We start from the raw sequence: 22,195 nt of genomic DNA, 5'->3' as shown, positions 1-22,195 counted from the left end.
ATCTTTCTCTGTCACTATGAAGTTAGGAGAAACAGTTGTCTACTGTGGTCTTGAAGGAATGTTTTTATGTGGGAGTGTCCCTGTGTAGACTGTGTATCCAATGTTTTTGGTGCAAGGGCTGGCTTTGGTATGGATGCCGGCCACATCTTTCCTCAGGGTATGCTAGCCATTATCTTCTTGAAAGGGGGTGTGGTTGGTTTCGTCAGAGCATCTAAAGCTTATGAAGGCGTGAGGTGTAATGTCCTCTCTGCTCCGTGGCTGTTGCCACTCTGTCAGGGGTGGGGTTTGCTGCCCAGTTGTTGGAGTAGAAGCCCTGAGGGTCACGTTCAATCAAGCTCCATTGTCCTCGAGTGCATGCCCTGCCCCAAAGGTTGTCATTGCTGAAGCAAGTGAGGCTCACATACTCCAGATTACCTGTGCATAGCCTGTGTAGGTAGCTGCAGCTCTGCTCAGAAGCAGCCCAAATTCACATCCCTTTCTCTGTTGTGTTCATCCCACATTTAGTGCAAGGCTGGGGTGTGGTGTGGGCTGGGGGTCAGGGCATTGTGGCTACAGGAACTCAGGTGGCTGTACAGCTGCAAGAGATCTGGGCTGCCTCTGAGGCAGTCTTCTCCCATGACCTGTCTGTCCCAGATCTAGCACTAAGCTGTGGTGTGGAGTGCGCAGAGGCAGGGCGTTCTCACTGTGAGATGAACCACTGCATACTCCTGAACGTAGTGACAATAGCTACCACTGTCCTTCCCAGATCACACTTCAGGCCTCCCAGGCCTATCTGCTTGAGGTTTAGCACTTTGCCACAGTGTGTTCTTGTGGCACTGACCTGTGCAGGCCCTGACAGTGGCTGCAGCAGTCCTGCCTGCTGCCTCATGTGTGTGCTGACAATGGCCACCACCCCACCTAGATCACACACAGGCCCCCCCTGGTCTGTCTCTGTGTAGCAAGATTGAGTCTTTTCCCAGGGCTTGGTTGGCCATGCTGCAGTGTGGAGTGAACGAGGCTGGGGTGTTCTCCCAGTTCAGATGGGCAAGTGCATCAAAGTGGCAGCTATAAGTGCAAGGCTTTCTCCACCATGACTGCTGGCAAGCCAGCATGCGTGCATTCCCTGGAATACAGTCTAGATTTCTCCAGCCCTTCTGTCTGTCCCAGTGGTTTTTTCCACAGGCAAGGGAGCCTGTCTCCTCCACACAGGATGCCAGGACTGGGATGCCCAGATTGTGCTTCAACCTGCTCGCTCCTGAGGAAAGGGTCTGCCCATGTGGACCTTCTCTTTCTTTCAGATCCTTCCCAGGCATGCAGGTCCTGATCCAATGCCATTTTTTTCCATCCTACCTGGTTATGTGGTGATCTTTCTTGCAGCTTTGCTTGTTAGTTCTTCTGCCAGTTTCCAGTTAGTTTTCCGTGAGAATTGTTCCACATGTAGATGTATTTTTTATGTGTCTATGGAGAGGAGGTGAGCTCCACATCCTCCTACTCTGCCATCTTGATCCTACCTCCTGAATATTTTTAATATAACCTGATAAAAGATCTTTGATGCATGCCCACTATTTCCACTTTATAATTTTTTTAGTCAATTTAAAGTTATTTATACTTTGCATTCAAAGATATGCTAAAGTTTAGAATTTACTGAATTCACAGATGATGTAAGTATTCATAACACCTTGGGTTCTCAACACTTCCTAGAATATAACTTAAAACAGAAAAAATCATAGAAAATGTATAATAAAAAGTTTAGGCAACTGGGGTATTAACTGTAAAAGAACATGGGGAAACTTTCTACGGTGAGGTAAATGTTCTATACCTTGATTACAGTATTGATTACAAATATATATATACACACATATATATATATTTGTCAAAACTCATTCATCTTAAGGATGTGTACATTTTACTGTTTGTAATCATACCATCACACACACTGATACGTATACTCTTTTAAATTATAGGCAACTGGTCTTCAAAGGCTACTGAAAAGGCAAAAAAAAGATATCAATTAGATACCATATAACAGTTTAAATGAGGCAGTATAAGACCTAATCCGTTGCTTTCCTCTTAACTCATCTCAGATTGTTTCACTACAGGAAAACTACACGCATACCTCATTTTATTGCACTTCACTTTATTGCACATCACAGATAATTGTGTTTTTTATAAATTGAAGGTTTGTGGCAACTCTGTGTCAAGCAAGTCTATCAGTGCCATTTTCCCAACAACATTTGCTCACTTCATGTCTCTGTGTCACATTTTGGTAATTCTCACAATATTTGAAACGTTTTCACTGTTATTATATTTGTTACGGTGATCTGTGATCAGTGATATTTGATGTTATTATTCTAATTGTTTTGGGGTGCAATGAACTGTGCCCTCATACAGCAGCAAACTTAATGTCCAAATGTTGTGTGTATTCTAACTGCTCCACCAACCAGCTGTTCCCCTCTCTCCTTCTTTCTCCTCACAACTCCATATTCCCTGAGACACAATATTGAAATTAGGCCAATTAATACCCTACAGTGACCTCTAAGTGTTCAAGTGACAGAGAGAATCACATGTCTCTCACTTTAAATCAAAAGCCAGAAATGATTAAGCTTAGTGAGGAATGCATGTGAAAAGCAAAGACAGGCCAAAAACTAGGCACCTTGTACAAAACAGCCACATTATGAATGCACAGGAAAAGTTCTTAAAGGAAATGAAAAGTGCTACTCCAGTGAACACATGAATGATAAGAAATTGAAACAGCCTTATTGCTGATATGAAGAAAGTTTTAGTGATCTGGATAGAAGGTTAAACAAGCCACAATAACTCCCTTAAGCCAAAGCCTAATCTAGAGCAAGGCCCTAACTCTCTTCAACTCTACAAAGGCTGAGAGAAGTGAGAGGCTGCAGAATAAGAGTTTGAAGCTAGCAGAGTTGATTCATGAGGTTTAAGGAAAGATGCCATCTCCATAACGTAAAAGTGCAAGGTGAAGCAGCAAGTGCCGACGTACAGCAAGGTACCCAGATCTAGATAACTAATTAATGATGGTGGCTACACTGAACAACAGATTTTTAATGTAGACAAAACAGCTTTATACTGTAAGAAGATGCCATCTAGGACTTTCATAGCTAGAGAGGAGAAGTTAATGCCTGGCTTCAAAACTTCAAAGGACAGGCTGACTCTCTTAAGGGCTAATGCAGCTGGTAACTTAAGTTGAAGCCAATGCTCATTTACCATTCTGAAAACCCTAGGGCCCTTTAAAATGATGCTAAATCTACTTACCTATGCTCTATAAATAGAATAACAAAGCCTGGATGACAGCACATCTGTTCACAACACAGTTGACTAAATATTTTAAGCCCACTGTTGAGACCTACTGCTCAGAGAAAAAAGATTCCTTTCAAAATATTACTGCTCATTGACAATGTACTTGTTAACCCAAGAGCTCTAATGGAGATGTACAATAAAATTAGTGTTGTTTTCATGTCTACTATCACAACATCCATTCTGCAGCCCATAGATCAGAAGTCATTTCAATTTTCAAGTCTTACTATTTAAAATATATACTACATAAGACTATAGCTGTCATAGATAGTGACTCCTCTGATGGATCTGGGCAAAGTAAATTGAAAACCTTCTGGAAAGGATTCACCATTCTGGATGTCATTAAGAACATTCATGATTCATGTAAAGAGGTCAAAATATCAACATTAACAGGAATTCGGAAGTTGATTCCAACCCTCATGGATGACTTTTGTAAGGTTCAAGACTTCAGGGGAGGAAGTATCCACAGGTGTGGTGGAAATAGCAAGAGAACTAGAATTACAGGTTGAAGATGTGACTGAACTGCTGCAATATCATGAGAAAACTATAGGGATGAGGAGTTGCTTCTTATTCATAAGCAAAGAAAGTGGTTTCTTGAGATGGAATCTACTCCTGGTGAAGGTGCTATGAAGACTGTTGAAATGACAACAAAGGATTTAGAATACTACATAAACTTAGTTGATAAAGCAGTGGCAGAGTATTTTTTTAATTAAGGTATGTACATTGTTTTTATAGACATAACACTACCGCATGCTTAACAGACTACAGCATAGTGTAAATATAAATTTTATGTGCACTAGGAAACCAAAAAATTCGTGTGACTTGCTTTATTATGATATCACTTTATTGCAATGGTCTGGAACTGAACCCACAATATCTCTGAGGTACACTTATATAGTCCTAATTATGATAATTCATAATTCAATCTGTTCATCTGTTCTACAATCTTAGCTCTAACTTGTCAAATTCCATGAAACAAAGCTATATAAAATGTCTATTTTACTGAAAAATCTCATCTTTAGAAGAAGTTCCATAAAAGATGATTAAATTTGTAAGCTCTAATTATGGATTAGCTTTACTTAATTCACTAAATACATTAATGATTTTAAAGAAAAATTTTGCATCCCTTTAAAATAGTCTATACTACCTCCTAACAGATTATTCACCTACCTCCTAAAATGTAAGTTGAAGTGAAAATAAATTTGAATTTAGTTGAGAATACACACTAACTAGAGAGGCTAACTTAAAACCACTGACAAACTTTTTAGCTCATTATATTGGGGTAATGCTAGCAGTAGTGTGTCAACATCCAGAAGAAAGACAGAGAGAGAGAGAGAATGCAAAGAATAGCACAGGTGGATTTTATGCACCAAGACTGTAAATAGCACTCATCACTTCCACCCTCATCTCTGTTAACAAGCCCAAGACATGAAAGAGGAACTGGGAAACGTATTCTTTGTCATTTGGCCACAACTCCAAGAAGGCAAAGGGAATACATAATTTTGGGGTAGATCTAGCCATCTCTATCACTCATACTAGCATAGGAGAGGTCTATCAAAATTGTAATTCACAGGAGAACAACGTATTTACAATGCAGGTTTACAAAACTAATCTGAAAAAAAAAAAAACAGAACATGCTTTAATGTAGAATACAGTAGTTCTAAAATTATGGTTAAAGATGAAAAGAACAAAAAGCTATTTAATCAGCCACCTACAGAACAGTAAAAGGCCAAAAACTGCATTTCAGAAATGATATATCACTCTGGGAAAGCTTTGTTTTTACAGGCGTTCCTTTGAAACTGTCAGGCAAACATTTTTATAGACCATCTTTTCTCATACACAGTCAGCTCATGATATATAGCATAAGTCAGAGACAGGCAAATAACGCAACAAACCTCCTCTCAGACCAACAGAAGGCAGAGCAAAAATTGTTTATTTCTTACAGGATTTAAAAAAAAAGCCTACTTTCCTTATTTTTCATCTCCCTGGGAGATAAAAAGGTAAGCAAGTACTTTGGAATCATACTTCAAAAAGTATGATGATTTTTACTTGCTTTAAACAACAGAAACAACAAAGTGCTGTTTTAAAAGGGGACCTAGCCCATTTATCTTTACAAAGTTCTACTCCTAAAACCTGAAGTACATGCCAAAACAAGAAAAGCAATTTATCTTCAAAATGCTAAGACATTTTTGTTTCTGTGTTAAAGGCTTTGTGCCTCTGGAGGTTAATTCACCTTTCACATTGGATGTCATGGCATTATTTTCATTCTCCATGAATGAAAATAAAGACAATATGATTATTTTCTTTATTACTATATTCCTGAGTGAACAACATGACTTGTGATCTAAAGAAATTTTAAATTTTAGTATAGCTTTTGAATCAACTAAAGATCATATTATCCAAAAAATAGTATTGACAATAACCTAAGAAAGCTATAATTATCAGCAATCCCACCATTTCTCTCAGGATTGAGGTTTACTATACCTATATTTTTAAAATGTATAGTAATGACATTTTTTATAATATCAAATAATATAAAAACAAAGATTCAAAGAAAATCTTTACAGTTTGCAGAATTTTATCTCTCCTCTGCTGCTCAAAAAGTACTAATACCATCTTCTTCACATAGCAGATGGGGAAATAAACATGTAAAACACATATGTACTTATTTAATAGTAGTGTTTTAAGACTTTGTGCCTATGAAAGCTAATTACCAAATTAAGATTTTCAAAATCACTTTGATTCAATGAATGAGTTCTTTTATGATAAACCTTTCGAACACTGTACTAGAACTATGCCATCAGTGAAAAAAAGAAACAAAAAAAACCTCAACGTCCTAACTGATATCACTCAAATTAGTTTTAAATTTTGGTGAACTTTCAAAAGCAAACCCAACAAAAAAAGCAAAGGATGAAAATACCAACTTCCTGGGAAGCCTTCCTTGACACCCCCAGGCAGGATTGCTTTTCCACTTAACTCCACTGGAATATCAAACTGGGTGATGGCCCCTTAACTACATTTCTTTTCATCATCATTCATGAACTCTGTAAGGGTAGTGATCGTGCACATTTATATTAGGCTCTTCAGTGCCTATCACAGGGCCTGGACCACGCTAAGTGCTTAATAAATGTCAACTAATTGAATGAATGAATACAGTCAATTAAAAACTGAACAAAAGGTTGCAAGATGGAGGCAGCAAAGGGAAGAGAAAGGGGGAAAAAAGTACTAGAATGGAAATTAAAATGGTTACTTCCTGTATATGTCCTTAGAGGGAAGCCATTTAGTACTCCTGTGCCTCAGTTTCTTCATTTAAAGAAGCTGAACAAGATTATCTCTAATATCATTTGTTTCTAAAATTTTATTTTAAAAATGAAATGGTCATCTTATGTATAAATATTCACATAGACTAAACACTCTCTTAATCAACCTTCACTGAACCAACTCACCAGATTAACAAGTTTTCCATCACCTCTGAAAAATGTATAGTCTGAGCAAAGGTTTTTAAACTTTAGTGGACCTCAAATTGCCTAGAGGGTTTGTTAAAACACAAATTGCTGGGCCCCACCCCCTGAGTTTCTGATTCAGTATGTCTGGGATAAGACCCAAGAATTTATAATTCTAACAAATTCCAGGTAATGCTGATGCTGTTGGTCCAGAAATGACACTTTTGAGAAACATGGCCTTATAGTAAATGCCCATTCAACTCCATTCCTATCATTTGAGCTGTTTGATTATCAAAGGTCAGTTTCCCAAACCTGTATATTCCAGGTGAAATTGTTTATTATAGTTACATTAGCTGTTTAAATATCATGTAAATATATAGTCATTTTCAAATTACCTTTGAATTAGGTGTGAGATTTCTGTAAAACACTAAGAAATTTTCATAAAAATCTAGGATTTTGCATTCTTTCCCAATTTAACTTCTTAGTCCAATTAAAAATTAAAAGTGAAAATAGTGGTGATAGAATTATTGGTGTTGAAAAAATCATGGGCACAAACAGACATGAGGAAACTTTTGGAGTGATATATTATTTTGATTTGTGGTACTGCAGTGATCATTTCTTGGGTGCAAATATATGTAAAACATCAAATTGTATATACTATATATACTATATATATACTATAAATATATGTAAAACATCAAATTGTATATACTATATATATACTATAAATTTACACAGTTATTGTATGTCAATTATACCTTAATAAAATATGTAAACAACACACAAACTTACAGATACACACACCCAACAAAAATTTAATAAGACTGACAAAACCAAATTTTGTGAGGTCATTGAGTAACCATAACTCTGATACATTGTTGATAGGAATGAAAGAAAAGTGTTTTCAAAGTGTCAGTTTCATACAAAACTAAACACACATCACCTTATGACCAAGTAATTCCATTCCTAATTATTTACCCAAGAGAAAGGGATACACAAGAGATTGTTCAAGAAAGTTCTTAACAGTTTTATTTCTAACAGCTAAAAATTGGAAATAGCTCAGGTGTCCATCAGCAGGAGAATGGATAAACAGAATGCAGCATCCATACAACTCAGCAATACTACTCAGCAGTAACAAGAAACAAACTACCCATGCACTCAATAACAAGATGAATCACAAAATATTATCTAAGTAAAAGAAGCCTTATATAAGAATACATCTGTATGATCCCATTTATATGAAAAGGCAAAACTAATCTATGATATAAAAAAGCAAAACAATGATGTCTCTTGGGGGTGGCAGGAAGGAACGTGAAGACATCTTCTGGAGTTATAATGCTCTATATCCTGAAAGAGCTTACACGGTTTAGCCGGATTACACAGAGACATGTATTTGTCAAAACTCATGGAATTGTGGGTACATTTAAGATTTCTGCATTTCATTGTAAATCTTACTTCAAAATGAAAAAAAAGAATTATAATTAAATATTGAACCTTGGTAATGATATGCATGCTCAAGTGTTTGGGGATAAAACATACTAATGTATGCCACTTTAAAACTCAACAAAAGATGGTGGGATGGATGGATATGTTAATAAGCCATATATAATGAAATGTTAACAGAATCTAGGTGGTAGGTATGTGGGTATTCATTGTACAATTGTTCCAGCTCTTCTATGTGTTTTAAAAGCTTCATAACAAGATGCTGAGGAAAAATCAGTTTGTAAGGTAGTAGGGATTCCATTTTTTGCATATTTATGTATGTCTGTGTGTTCATCGACATGCACATATGAAGCATATACATGTATATATTTATGTATGTTGTATATGCAACTATTCGCTCTCAATCAGATCCTTCCGATTCACTTTAAACATACTCAAGTTCCCCCTATCCCCAAATGGTACAAAACAAACAAAATAGAAATCCCATCCTCCTTCAGCTACTACTAGGTCATATAAAGAGATGAGCATACTTCTGGTGTCCATGTCTTCACCTACTCCATTCTGGCTTGTGCCCCCAATACTCCAGCAAAATGGCTCTTACTCAAAGATTTCAATGATTTCCAAGTCAGTAGATCAAATGGATATTTTAAAATCCTCACCCTTTGAAGAATGTAAAATATTAAATTTACCCACTTTTCAATTTGGAATGAGGGAAGCAAACTTTTTTGGTATGTAAAACAAGCATTCTTAAAAAGAAGAGCTCAATTTCATACTACGGCCAAGTTAGAATATATGAGGGGAAAACTTACGGGATGAGATCAGAAAAAAGGAGGGAACAAAATGAAGAAGTTACTACTATAGTTCAAAGAGTAATTGCCAATGGTCTATTTTCATAGAACATTTTCACCTAATTCTACTACATTTTGAAATTCTAGTGAGCTCATTAACTATTGTCCACATTTCTTCAACTGGGTTAGTCATCCTATCTACAGAAGTTCTATCTTAAATGGATCTCCCCAAACCGCCTATTTATGTAGAAATTATTTTCTGAGTTACAAGAATAATAACCAGAGAACTAGGTCCTCAAGGATCAGATAAATCCAGCTATGTATCAAAATTAGTACAAAAACTATTTCCTAATCTTGAGAAGGTGAGCCCTCAAAGATATTTACAGCAGCACTGTCATAGCATATAATACAACTCAAAGCCTTCCAATGATTTCAGTGTGTCAGAAAATATAAAATTGTGCAGTAAAATCACTTTTAAAATAATCTTATAAAATGTAAAATAAAGGGAATTTCTTTGTGACATGAGCTTCCAAGATGAAAGCCTAAAATGTGCAGAAGAATTTGAATTGTATTTAGTAGGTTTAGGGTAGGGTTTCCCAAATTGCAGGTCACTTTTTGTAGTACCCTCATGTTTCTGATTTTGAAGATGAACAGGCATTGACTAGTCAAAGACATGTGGGAAAGAACATTCTAGCATGGGCAAAAACAGTAAAAGTATATGTAAAGACAGTCACAGAAGGGCTTTATTATTTATTTTCCTTTAATATTCATCTGCATATCTTGGTCACAGATGGTAGTTTCTAAAAGGCTCCTATCTTTATTCTTGGAACCTCTTCTCCTGAGAAAGTAAGTTCGTTTTATTCCACAAGCAATTATTTAACACCTTCAATGTGCAAGCCTAGAACTATGTGCATTGCCTGAGACTAAAGGAAAATAGATTATGGCTAATAGAAACACACTATGATCACTGAGGGACTTAATTTTACCCTAGCTTTTTACACCAGAGCTTTATACATAGCTATTATTTGGCTATTTTCAAATGTTAAACTTAATTTTTCGCTTACCTTTGAACTCCACTAACAATGGAGGTGTCATGAAGAATAAAGTAGCTTAAATTCAATTGTAAAGATGGAAACACAGAAGGACTTAATCACACTAGACAAACACTCCTGAAAATCCAGAGAGATTGCTTAGTATAAAGTCTAGGTTCAGAACTCTAATCTTTTTGGATTATAAACCCTTGTGGTACACAGCTTCAGACAAGGCTCCCAATAATCCCCACCTCTTGGTATCCACAACTTTATTTAATGTCCCCCCTTCAGCCCAGTATGGGCTGAACCTCACAACCTGCTTCTAATGATGTGAATATGGCAAAAATGAAGGCTGTCTCTTCTGTGATTAGGTTACAAAAGACCATGACTTGTGTCTCACTAGTAGTGCTCTCTCTTGCCTGATCACTTGTTCTCCCTGTTGAAGCATGCTTCCACACTGTCAGAAGCACCATGAAGAGGTCCATGTGGTAAGGAACCAAGGAAGGGCTTTGCCAATAGCTCACAAGAAACAGAGGCCTCAGTCTAAGAACTCACAAGGAACTGAATCCTGCAACAACCACACAAGATGGGAAGTGAATCTTCCCTAGTCCAACCTTGAAATAACTGCAGCCTTATGAAAGGCAGAGCCAGAAGACCCAGCTAAATGGTACCCAGATTCCTGACTCACAGAAACTTTAATATGATAAATGTGTATTGTTTTAAGTCATTTTGGAATAATCTGTTATACAGCAATAGATAACTAACATAGAGCCTATCTGCAGAAGAGTATATACATATACAAATTCTGGCACACATTTTAGAGAAATAGGAGGCCTCTCTGAAGTCCACCAATAGAACTCCTAGTGGCCCAGAGATCCCAGACTAAGAAATTTATGCTATGATAAGCTCCCACAATATGCACAAAAGGCCTGCAGAAGTCAATTTAACCATGCTATGTAGCTTAACAAATGTCAGAATGCTTTCCTTCCATAAGGTATTACTAAGAAAGTTAAATTACTCTAAATATAATTGATATCTTAGTACTAGTATTACCAAAGGTAAAAACAAGTCATTATACCATAACATCATTTTAAATAATGTATTTCATAGGTACTAAATAAATACTGAAGATAAAATAATGACTAAACACTATCCTTAAGTACTGTGTGAGACAAACACACACACACACACACACACACACACACACACACACACACACGAAACAATTATAAGATCTGCGATACAAACAGAAATTTCCATATGGTATCCATTCATGTATGTAATATATATGATATAATATGTATGACTTTATTGAATTTTAATTATAAAGTAATTAAAATAAATACCTGTACTGTTTTTCCAAGTCCCATGTCATCACCAAGAATACACCCTCTTCCTTGGATGAAGTGTTCATAGAGAAACAGGGCTCCTTCCCTTTGGTAGTCTCTCAAATACCTATTAATAGTATAAGGAATAGAGTCTCCATTTTCAGATAATTGAAAAGCAACAGCAGATGATGGAAATTTTCTGTCTGGAAAATAAGGTTTTTCCAAATCTTCATCATCAAATATAAAATTCCTGGAGCAATCTTTAACAGATTTCACTTCTTGAAGCCTTTTAAGAGGTACTTTCCTTTCTTGAAAATCTGAATATAAGATGACTGCAAATGACTTCCCATTTTCATCCACTGTGATAGATTTTATGCTTGCTTCACAAAGTTTTTCATTATCTGGAGAAGGGGCGAGACATCTTTCTCCTGGATGCCATATATCTATAATAATAAAAAAGAAAATAAACTTGCCAAATCTAACTTATAAAGTAACACCTCATTTATCCACTGCTATGAGAAAAAAGTGTTCCTCACATAAATACCCTTTCCAAAATCTGAAACAAGATAAATTATACTTATAACATGTATAAATATTTTCCTAAAGTATATTTTCCTCAAGTACATTATCATAATAAAGGGTACATAATTTATTTCCAGTTTTTCTCACCTTGGCTGTGTGTCATAATCTCCCCATATATGCTTCGTCTGTTGATTCTGATTCAGTGGATATGGGCCATGGGCATTTGGTTTTATTATTGTGTTTGGTTGTTACTGCTGAATTCAAAAGGTGACTCTGATGCACAGCCAGGATTGAGAACCACTTATTTAAATATTCATGATGACTCATGAACATCAGGTATAACGTTCATGATATGGTAGAGTAACACTGAATAGGACCTGGTAACAGGTAAGCTAAAATCCTCTGAACAGCAATATTTTTGTGATTCTTCTGTCTGCTTTTTTAGTTACTCCACCTCCTTTCTCTGAAGACAGCTGTTTCTTCTCACTGTCAATATTGCTGCTTCTAAAATGTTGCTTGAATCTGTATACAACTAATCAAGGGAATCTCCCAACTCAACTAGAGTGATATGTACCAGCTTTGTCACAGCTTTTTCCCTTCCAGGTTTTGAAGAGCCAAGGTTTTTAAAAAAGAGATGAATTCTAAGATCTCTTTCTGCTAAGATTCTATTATTCTTTGAAGAGTCTGACTTGTCTCTATATACAAATTTATTCTGTGCTTAACTGTAGAGCTATTTTATTTTCTATTCAGAAAATAAAGCACTGTGAATGAGGAAGAGGGCCTCTACAGAGTATACTGTTGGTACAATTAAAAGGTACCAAATAGAGGAAATTAAGTAAAAATAATTTCCCAAATGGAATTTCTTATAGCAAGAATCCCAGAGGAATTGTATAGCTACAATTTTAAGGATACTAGGAATTATTTTTCTCACATATTTGTCATTGAGATCATATATCATTGGTAGTTTCCCAGGGACTTCCTATTGATGCTGAATTAGGCTTGTATAACATTCATGATTATAACTAGTACATCTATATTCTCTTCAGCAAGAAGAGCTCATTATACTATTCCTCATCAGTTGTTCCTCAAAAGTAAAACCATTATTCTAATTTTGATAAGGTTGTTTTTATATAACAATCAGCAAAAAAAATCTGTTCTCTCACTCTAATCTTTGCATCCAAACTGTTTGAGAATTGTTACATTATTCTAAAAGAGAAGAGTTTTAATGTGAAAATAAAACATTTATTCACTATACAGGGATAAAAAATAGGTTGATGGGCCCTATTTTCATAACAGTACTGTTTGAGCCTTAAAACCTACGTTTAAGCCTTGCAACAATTCTTAATACATTGTTTGTTTCACATGCTTTGTCTACCTATCCAGCAAACGCCTTCTAATTTTTAAAGACTTAATTCATTAATTTATTTATTATTCAACATATATGATTTAACACCAATTATTTGCTAGAACTGTACCACACATTTAAAATGAAGAAAACCAATGTCAAAAATGATAGTGATTAAACCTTGCTTAGAACTAGTCTTTCCAAATCTCATTAAAAGGCCATCATTGTCTAACCAACTTTTCAAGGTAGAAAACCTTTAGTCAGCCCTTATTCCTCTTTATATATTAGTCCCTACATCCTCTCCATCAGAATGTCCTGCTGGCTCTACCTAAAAAAAAAGCATCACTTTCCTCCATGCCACCATCACTTTGAAACAACTGTTGGTAAACTTTTTCTGTAGAGTCAGATTTTAGCTACTTGTTATTTTACATCTTGCAGGCTATACTGTCTCTTGCCCTTGTAACACAAAAGTAGCCACAGACACATAAACAAATGGGTATGGCTGTGCTCCAGTAAAACTTTATCTACAAAAAAACAAGTGTCAGGCTGAATTCGGCCTTGACTGTAATTTGCCAAACTTTGGCTTTCTCCTAAATTACTGCTACAAATTCCATTCTCTATCCTCCATCCTCTAACCATTCTCTCTGCTGACACTATTTCCCTCTACAATCCATTTTCCACATAGCAGCAATAGTGACTATTTAAGAATATAAATTATTAGTAAATCTTTAATTTAAAATCTTTTAATAATGACCCACTGCACAAAGAATAAAGTCCAAGCTCCTTACTATGGCCTGTAAGACCCTGTATGATCTTCCCCTACTTACATTTCCAACTTAATCTATCAATTTTTCCCTTGACTCAAGCATATTAAGCAGGTCTTTTCTCAGGTGTTTTTATGTCATCACCTCAGAGATTTTATCTCAGACCACCTTATTTAAAGTAGGGAACCCCACTATGCTGTACTATTTTATTGCCTCTATAGCACATATCACAATGTTTAATTATCACGTTTACTTTTTTTATCTGCCTCTCACTAGAGAATATCTTTTCCAAGAAAATGTCTGTATTCTTCAAAATTTTATCCCCAGGACCAGCACACAGTAGGCATTCAATAAAAGAGCTGAATTTATTAACAAAAACACATCCTTGATCTCATAGAACCTTGACATCTAATGAGAAAGACAAATACTCAAAAGTTCACACACATGAAATTGCTATAAGTGCTTTGGCAGAACAAAGGGCTGTAAGAAAGAGGTACTGAGGAAACAGTTTAAAAAGTAAGGAGATCTAGGGGCTTCCCTGGTCGCGCAGTGGTTGAGAGTCCACCTGCTAATGCAGGGGACACGGGTTCATGCCCCGGTCCGGGAAGATCCCACAGGCCGCGGAGCGGCTGGGCCCGTGAGCCATGGCCGCTGAGCCTGCGCGTCCAGAGCCTATGCTCCACGACGGGAGAGGCCACGGCAGTGAGAGGCCCGCGTACCGCAAAAAAATAATTAATTAATTAATTAATTAATTAAATAAAGTAAGGAAATCTAAGAAGAGAATATCAGTCAGAGGACACATACAGCATGTGCAAAATCCTCATGGGCTTCACACAACAACTTACAGAAGTCTATTTGGTTCCTGAGTTTGGGTAATTTCTAGAACTAAATATTAATAGTTTCAGTAAAGTTTGAGCAGGGCGGTTATCTCTCAGTATTCAAACTCCAGAACAAATAGCTTAAATTAGGATGATTTCCTATTGGACTGAATAGGGGTAAGGCTCCTTATGATCTGGTCCCTGTGCTCCTCTTTAACTTCATTTCCTCCCTCTCTCCTGATTTCATTCCAACCTGGCCTCCTTGCTATTCCCCAATCATGGTAAGCATACTCCCACCTTAGTCTCCTGAGATTTCTGTTCCTTCCGCCAACGCTCCTCCTAAATACCAAAGTGACCGATTCTTTCACTTCATTCAGGGTTCTGTTCAAATGGCATCTCCTCAGAGGTATCTTCTCTGACCACCCAATCTAACATAGCACTCCCCGCCACTCTCTCTTCCTTCACCCTGCTTGATACCATTTTCAGAGAAGAATAGGAACTGTCTGTTATTGTTTATCTCAACTTAAATATAAGTTCCCCAGAGCAGGGACTTGTGTTCACTGCCATATTCTGGGCACCTAGGACAATGTTTGAAACTCAAATACTTATCAAATTAACAAATATTTATATATAGCTAACATTTTGAGGGCTTATGTGTGCCAGGCATGCAATTTAGATGTAGTAGTTCATTTGAGCCTCACAGCAACCCTTTATGTAAGTAATATTATTAGTTCCATTTTACAAGTGGTAAAACAGATAAAGGTTAACCATGGTCACACAGCTAGAAAGTGGCAGAGCCTGGATTTGAACCAAGCTATCTGAACTTGTAACTAAAATGCTGTACCAGTTCACACGTGAGTGAACAATTCCTTGGAACTGAGTAGCCCTGCCCCTTTTAAGTGAGGTATGAGCATTCCAGTTACTATAATCTCCACTCAGCAGCTTCATCCATTTATTTCACCTGCCAGGTTTCTATAGGTATTTATATTTGTGGTCCCTGAGTTATAGTGTCATCAATTCCTAGCCGTCAGAGCTGAAGCTTGTTACTTAAACGTCTCTGAACTTTAGTTCTGAATCCCTCATCTATTTAATGAAATCAGTATCTTCCTCAAAGGAAAACATGTACATAAACAATTAGCATATTTCTGGGCACGGAACAAGCATTCAATATCTGGTAGCTTTTGTTATGTCACTATTAATAATGAAAGCTATTAATTTAGGGTCAAGAAGCCATCCCAGATGACTTGTGGCAGATAACCATACCCTCCTTAAACCCTCCCTTGGTGACCCATTAAAGGTGATCCTGACTCAGTACATCATATATTAAGCTCTTTGTGTAATAAACTGAACGAAATATCTCAACCTTTATTCACCTACTTAATAACAAATCTACCATTCACTAAGAACTGAGGCATACAAGAACAGAGAATAAAAATACCAAACATTTACTTAGGGTTTACTATGACTCAGACACTGGGTCACATAAATGCTTTGCTTAACACCATCTCATTTAATAATCACAAGAACTCAGCAAAGATAGCAGTTTTACAGACGAGGAAACCACCCAAAGTTGCTCAGCAAATGACTGTCAGAGCCAGCACTAGATCCCAGGGCAGTCTGACTTCAGAGTGCAGGTTCTCAACTCTGAATCACAAAGAACTGTCCCAGCCCTAGAGGTGGTTCACAATCTGCAGCTGTCACTCACAGGAGCCGCAGGGTAAAACCGCAACCCCAAGGGAACTGGCAGGAACAGGTCCAACCCTACGCAGTAAAGACAGTTGTCTGGGGAGAGAGGGGAGCTCGGAGCTTATACCTTTGCTGTCGGTTTCCGCGCGGGGCTTCGGGACAGAGTCCATCTGGCCAGGGGGAAGGGCCTGGCAGCCTGGTTGCATTTAACACCTGACAGGCGGCGGAGGACCGCCAGGAGGAGGCTGGCGGGCGGACGGCGGCCAACTCCACCTGCCGCCGCCCTCTGTACATAGCCCCCCGCCCCCGAAGCCCGACGTCACGGGACGAGAGGGAGCAAAGGTCGAGCCTGACGGGGTCCAGGGAGAAGGGCCGGCTGCGTTCGAGACAGCGGCAGAGCCTGAGGGCGCTGTGGAAGCTGGCAAGGCGGCGCTCACCTAATCGTCTGGGGCTCCGCCGCCGGGGGAGGACAACAAGCAGGCAGGTCGACCCCCTAACCTCCCTCTCAGTAATAGGCTTCGCTCTGGGATCCACCACAACTTCCAGCCCTGACTCGGAAAATCCCGCGAGAACTGCCTCCCGAACTGTTTTCGGGATCTCACGAGAACAAAATCTTGGTTGACATGGGCGGAGCGATCTTCCGGCCGTCTTTCCTCTAGGAAACCGGTAACACAAAAAACCGCGATAGTTGCAAGTATCGCGAAGTTTCATATCGCCTGCTAGCCTGCAGCGGCTCTTGCGATTGCGGAGAGAGGCAGAAAGATGCTTGTGGGCGTGGGCCTGCAGTGGGTCTTTTAGGGACCGGTAAGGAGGATGACGGCCTGGCAGGATACCGTCGTCCCCGCGATCGTATCTTGTGGCTTATATTAGGCGCTTGGTTCCTTCGTCGAGTTGCCGGACGCCCAGGGACTTTAGGAGGGGAGCGGTTCCCGCTTGGAGTGCCGCCTCAGCCGTGTGGACACCGACGGCTCAGGACACCCAGAGGAGGCATATCTTCTTAGGTCATATACTAAAATGTAGTAAGTTATAAATAACTTTTCTGAGTACAGAACCTGCAACACATGCCCTAAGTAGAAGGCAAAGGTAAAGATACTATGAAAACTTGAAAGGGTTTTTTCGTGTACCATCCCAAGTGGTTTGTATAACACGTTATGGGTAAACACTAAGCAAACCATCAGGCTGTTTTGGTAAGCATCTTCAGGGCAGCATACCACTCAGGAATTAATGAATACTGCTCATCTAATACTTTTCCAGACGTTGTATGTAGATTAATCCAGAAATGCTTCCTCACATGTTAAAATGTTTTTGTATGCTGTAGGATATTTCATTGAAGTAGCTTAGCCCGCATGGGCCTGTATTAGTTTCCTATGGCTGCTGTAACAAATTAGCAAAAACTTAATGGCTTAAAACAGCATATAAGTGTTATCTTATAGTTCTGTAAGTCAGAAGCCCTACATTGGTCTCATTAGGCTAAAATCAAAGTGTCAGCTGGGTTGCCTTCTTTTCTGGAGGCTCTGCAGAGTATGTTTCCTCGCCTTTTCCAGCTTCTACAGGCTATACACATTGCTTGGCTCATGGACACCCTTCTGTCTTCAAAGCCAGCAATGTTGCATCCCCCTGACCTTTCCATAGTCACATCTCCCTTTAATTGCAGCAGGGAAAGACTATTTGATTTTAAGGGCTCACATGATAAGATTGGGTCCACCTATAATCCAGGATAATCCTCCCATATCAAGGTCTATACGCTTTTACGCTTTTTCACATCAACAAAGTCCCTTTGCCATATAAAGTAACATATTCATGGGTTCCAAGGATTAGCATGTGAATATCTTTGGTGGATCATTATTCTGCCTACCACAGGGTCTTAATGAGAAAAACTATATGGCTATTTGCTCTGTAAATAGGTATCCATTCTTTGACAGATACTAAAAATTAGCGTGTTTTCATAAAATGCTTCATCTAGAATAGCACTTGTTTCTGTTTACCAGCAGGTAAAAATTTTGTATGGAAGAGAAACATCTAATTCATCCATTATGTTGGTCCTCACACGTGGTTAAGAGGTTAAGTCATTTAACCCCACTGCTTCAGTGTCCTCACCCATGACAGATTAATAATAGGGTTATTGTAAAAATTAAATAAAATAAATAAAACACCTAAAACAATACCTAGTCACAGTAAGGATTTAGTATTGCAATATACTCTTGTTATCAATAGAATGCATCCACTTGAAAGTTGAATTCTGCATAGCCATTTCTTCAATTTAATATTTTGTCTAATAGTTGATAGTACATTAGTTAGATTAGAATTTTAGACTAGATTCTAACTTAAACACCATGGATTATAAAGCATATTTTCTAGGTGCAGCTGAAAAAAACTCATTGTAATTGTTACTCTTGATTTTAACATGCATCTTGATATTGGAAATTCTAAAATGTAGGGAAAAATCTTCTCGGAATTGGAATTGATGAAATATATCTGTTTTACTTAAATTCTGTTCACATTGTCCTTAAAATCAATAGCAATTGGAAATATCAGTCAAGCTTACTTTTTTTTTTCTGCAACTATCAGAGAAGAAATTTGATTTTTTTCCCCTATTGAAATGACTAGTTGTGTAATGTTGTCTTATTTTTTAATGTTGTCTAATTTTTCCAGAGGTCCACTGATTTAAGATGTTCATTTCTAAAGAGCTGACCTCTAAATAGGAGTGATCAGACAAATCACGTAGAAGTAAATATTGATTTAAATGAAAGAGATCATCTGGATGATGGAATACTCTTGTGACTAACAGAAGTGAAGGGGGCCTCAATTTCTGAGTGTCTCTTATTTAATCTCACCACCATGGTTATGATACATGGTGAAGCGAAATAATCATGACATAAAATATGTTTTAGTGACTTACATGCCTCACAAAATTAGACATCCTGAAACATTCCTTCCCCCATTTAACAGTAGCTTTTGTCTGAGCCCATTAGAGTGACATACTTGTCTAGGTGCTGATATTGTAAGCATCCAACACTGTAAAACTGCACTGCAAAGTGAAATTGAAAGCCTTGCAAGATATACAGGAATTACCAGAAGTCAATAAAAATGATATTGGATAACTAAGTTAGATGCAAAAACATTGGCAAAGTATGATCTAGTAAAGTTAAGCCTGTAAAATCTACAAAAAGAGAAAAAACACAGATGATGATAGCATGGGCCTTTTAAAAGAGTATTACTTGATTATCAAAGAGGCCCTTGAGAAAGAGGATTAAACCTTTTAATATTTTACAAAACAGTAGTCTTTATATTCACACTGCAGAAGTCAAATATGAATCTATCTGTGGTTCATAGACCTCCAAAATTGTGAGTTAATCCAGCAAAAAGGCTCAAGAAAAAAATAAGTATGTGTCTTAGTCCATTTCGGTTGCTATGACAAAATTCCACAGACTGGGTAGCTGTAGATAAACAGCAGAAATTTATTTCTCACAGTTCTGGAGGCTGGAAAGTCCAAGATCAATGTGTCAGCATGGTAGCATTCTGGTGAAGGCCCTCGTCCAGTTCATAGCTGGCCCTTTCTTGCTGTGTCCTCACATGGTGGAATGGGCTAGAGAGCTCTGTGGTATCTCTTTTTAAAGAGCATTAATCCTCTTAATGAGGGCTCCATCTCATGAACTAATCACCTCCCAAAGACCCCACCTTCTAAAACCATCACAATGGGCATTAGAATTTCAACATATGAGTTTTGAGGAAACACAAACATTCAGACCATAGAAGTATGAAAACATAAGACAACATAAGAAATTAAGTCTCAGAGTTCTAGTTAGCTGATTTTAGGTTGTAGCATTTCTCCCCTGATACAGTTTTCCAGCCATTGTATCAAGCAGAAGAAAGGAAGAACAGATGAGGGCAGGGTAGAGGTGATAGAAATAGATGTGTCCTTGTTTGCCAATAAGTAACCTAAACCTTAAAGTTTAATAGTCAATGTTATGCAATAGTGTGAATGTACTTAATACTACTGAACTGTAGACTTTAAAATGTTGAAGAAGGTAAATTTCATGTAATATATATTCTTTTACTCTCATTAAAAAACAAAACAAGGGCTCCCCTGGTGGCACAGTGGTTGAGAGTCCGCCTGCCGATGCAGGGGACACGGGTTCGTGCCCCGGTCCAGGAAGATCCCACATGCCGCAGAGCAGCTGGGTCCGTGAGCCATGGCTGCTGAGCCTGCGCGTCTGGAGCCTGTGCTCCGCAATGGGAGAGGCCACAACAGTGAGAGGCCCGCGTACCGCCAAAAAAAAAAAAAAAAAAACTTGGGTCAACAAAAGGACAATTTGATTCTTGAGTAAGGTGTAGTGAAAGATATATAGTGAATGGCAGGTTAGTGTTAGAAATGTGATGAGCATTATTACCTCTTGAACCTTCACCAATGTTGTTTTTACTTCATGGACTCATTATATATTAGAACTTGAAGAAATTTAAGGGATTCCTTGATCCTGTGCTTTAATTTAAAGACAAGAAAATAGTTTTGAGAAATGTTAGGTTATTTGCCCCTGGTCACAAATAGCAAATAAAATCAGGACTAGAACATGATTCCTGATACTCATTGCAATATGATAGGTATACAAAAATATTTCACAGAAGATACTTTTAGATTTGAAAAATTAAATCCTGTGATTCAATTTCATGTAATATTTCATATCACATGTCACATAGTAAGCCTAACAAATCAGCAACAAAACACGAGGAACTGCAGGTTGAAATAATTTTATAAAACAACTCAAAATGCATAGCAGACCTTGCAAAAAAAAGTATGTAAAATACTCATAGGCCAAAAGTAAGGAGGGAGGGCTTCCCTGGTGGCGCAGTGGTTGAGAGTCCGCCTGCCGATGCAGGGGACACGGGTTTGTGCCCCGGTCCGGGAAGATCCCACATGCTGCAGAGCGGCTAGGCCCGTGAGCCATGGCCGCTGAGCCTGCGTGTCCAGAGCCTGTGCTTCGCAACGGGAGAGGCCACAACAGTGAGAGGCCCGCGTACCGCAAAAAAAAAGGAGGGAGGTGAAAGCTAGCTTATTTAGCTGACACTTATGCCACTGCTGTCCTGGAAGCATTTGCCCATCTCAGTTACCAAAAGGTCTGAGTTTTAACCGTTTTGTGGGGACAGAAGACATGGTCTTAAGCTCTCATAAGGTCCCAAATTGGAACTGAGGCTCTCATTTGAAATCAGAAACCTTGAAAGGTAACATCCTCAGTGAAACAGTGGGCTAGAAGAAAACTCTGGAGAGCAGAAAACAGGGAGGATGAAGAAGAGAGACTTGTTTTTCTTGGCATGGGCTCTTTGGACAGGGTGTGTGTGTGTGTGCACATGTGTGTATTTCCTCTGACATTTTGAAACCACAGCCATGCCCCCAAATGGATTACAATTTGAATTCACATAATCTGCATGATCTAGGAAACCCCAAGCCATGATAATAGCATAATGTAGTGCCAGTTTAATTACATCCAGGTTGGGAGAAAGAAAATAGTATATCCTTTCTAAAAGAAAACACGTTAAAACAAAGACCCCTCAAAATTCTCAAGAGATAAAGCCCTATAAAACAGTTCACAGTCCCCAAACTGCAAAACACAAAAATGAGCCACCATGAACAAAAGCCAGTAGGAAAAACATGCAACAAAGATAGACCCTTAGTAGTTTCAGTTATTAGAAGTATTAGATAAAAGTTTGTGTGTGTGTGTGTATAGATAAAATACATAC

General features: G+C 38.0%; 1 protein-coding gene across 4 annotated transcripts in view; it reads right to left on the bottom strand.

Moving 5' to 3' along the window:
• Positions 1-19,621, bottom strand: part of ERCC6L2 (ERCC excision repair 6 like 2) — a 149,008-nt gene extending 129,387 nt beyond the window's left edge. The window contains exons 1-2 of one of the 4 annotated variants that reach the window (XM_032635223.1): positions 16,590-19,621; positions 11,346-11,770 (exon numbers count right to left, since the gene is read on the bottom strand). In XM_032635223.1, the coding sequence (XP_032491114.1) occupies positions 11,346-11,770; positions 16,590-16,668 (504 nt within the window). In that variant the 5' untranslated portion in view covers positions 16,669-19,621. The remainder of the gene's footprint in view (positions 1-11,345; positions 11,771-16,589) is intronic. The other 3 variants (XM_032635225.1, XM_032635224.1, XM_032635221.1) reach the window with 3 other exon arrangements.
• Between the last annotated feature and the right edge of the window lie 2,574 nt (positions 19,622-22,195).

Source organism: Phocoena sinus, chromosome 6, assembly GCF_008692025.1.
Source record: "Phocoena sinus isolate mPhoSin1 chromosome 6, mPhoSin1.pri, whole genome shotgun sequence".
Classification (NCBI taxonomy): domain Eukaryota; kingdom Metazoa; phylum Chordata; class Mammalia; order Artiodactyla; family Phocoenidae; genus Phocoena; species Phocoena sinus.
Note: the sequence above shows the minus strand (reverse complement) of the source record. Positions and strands in the feature narration are given on the sequence as shown.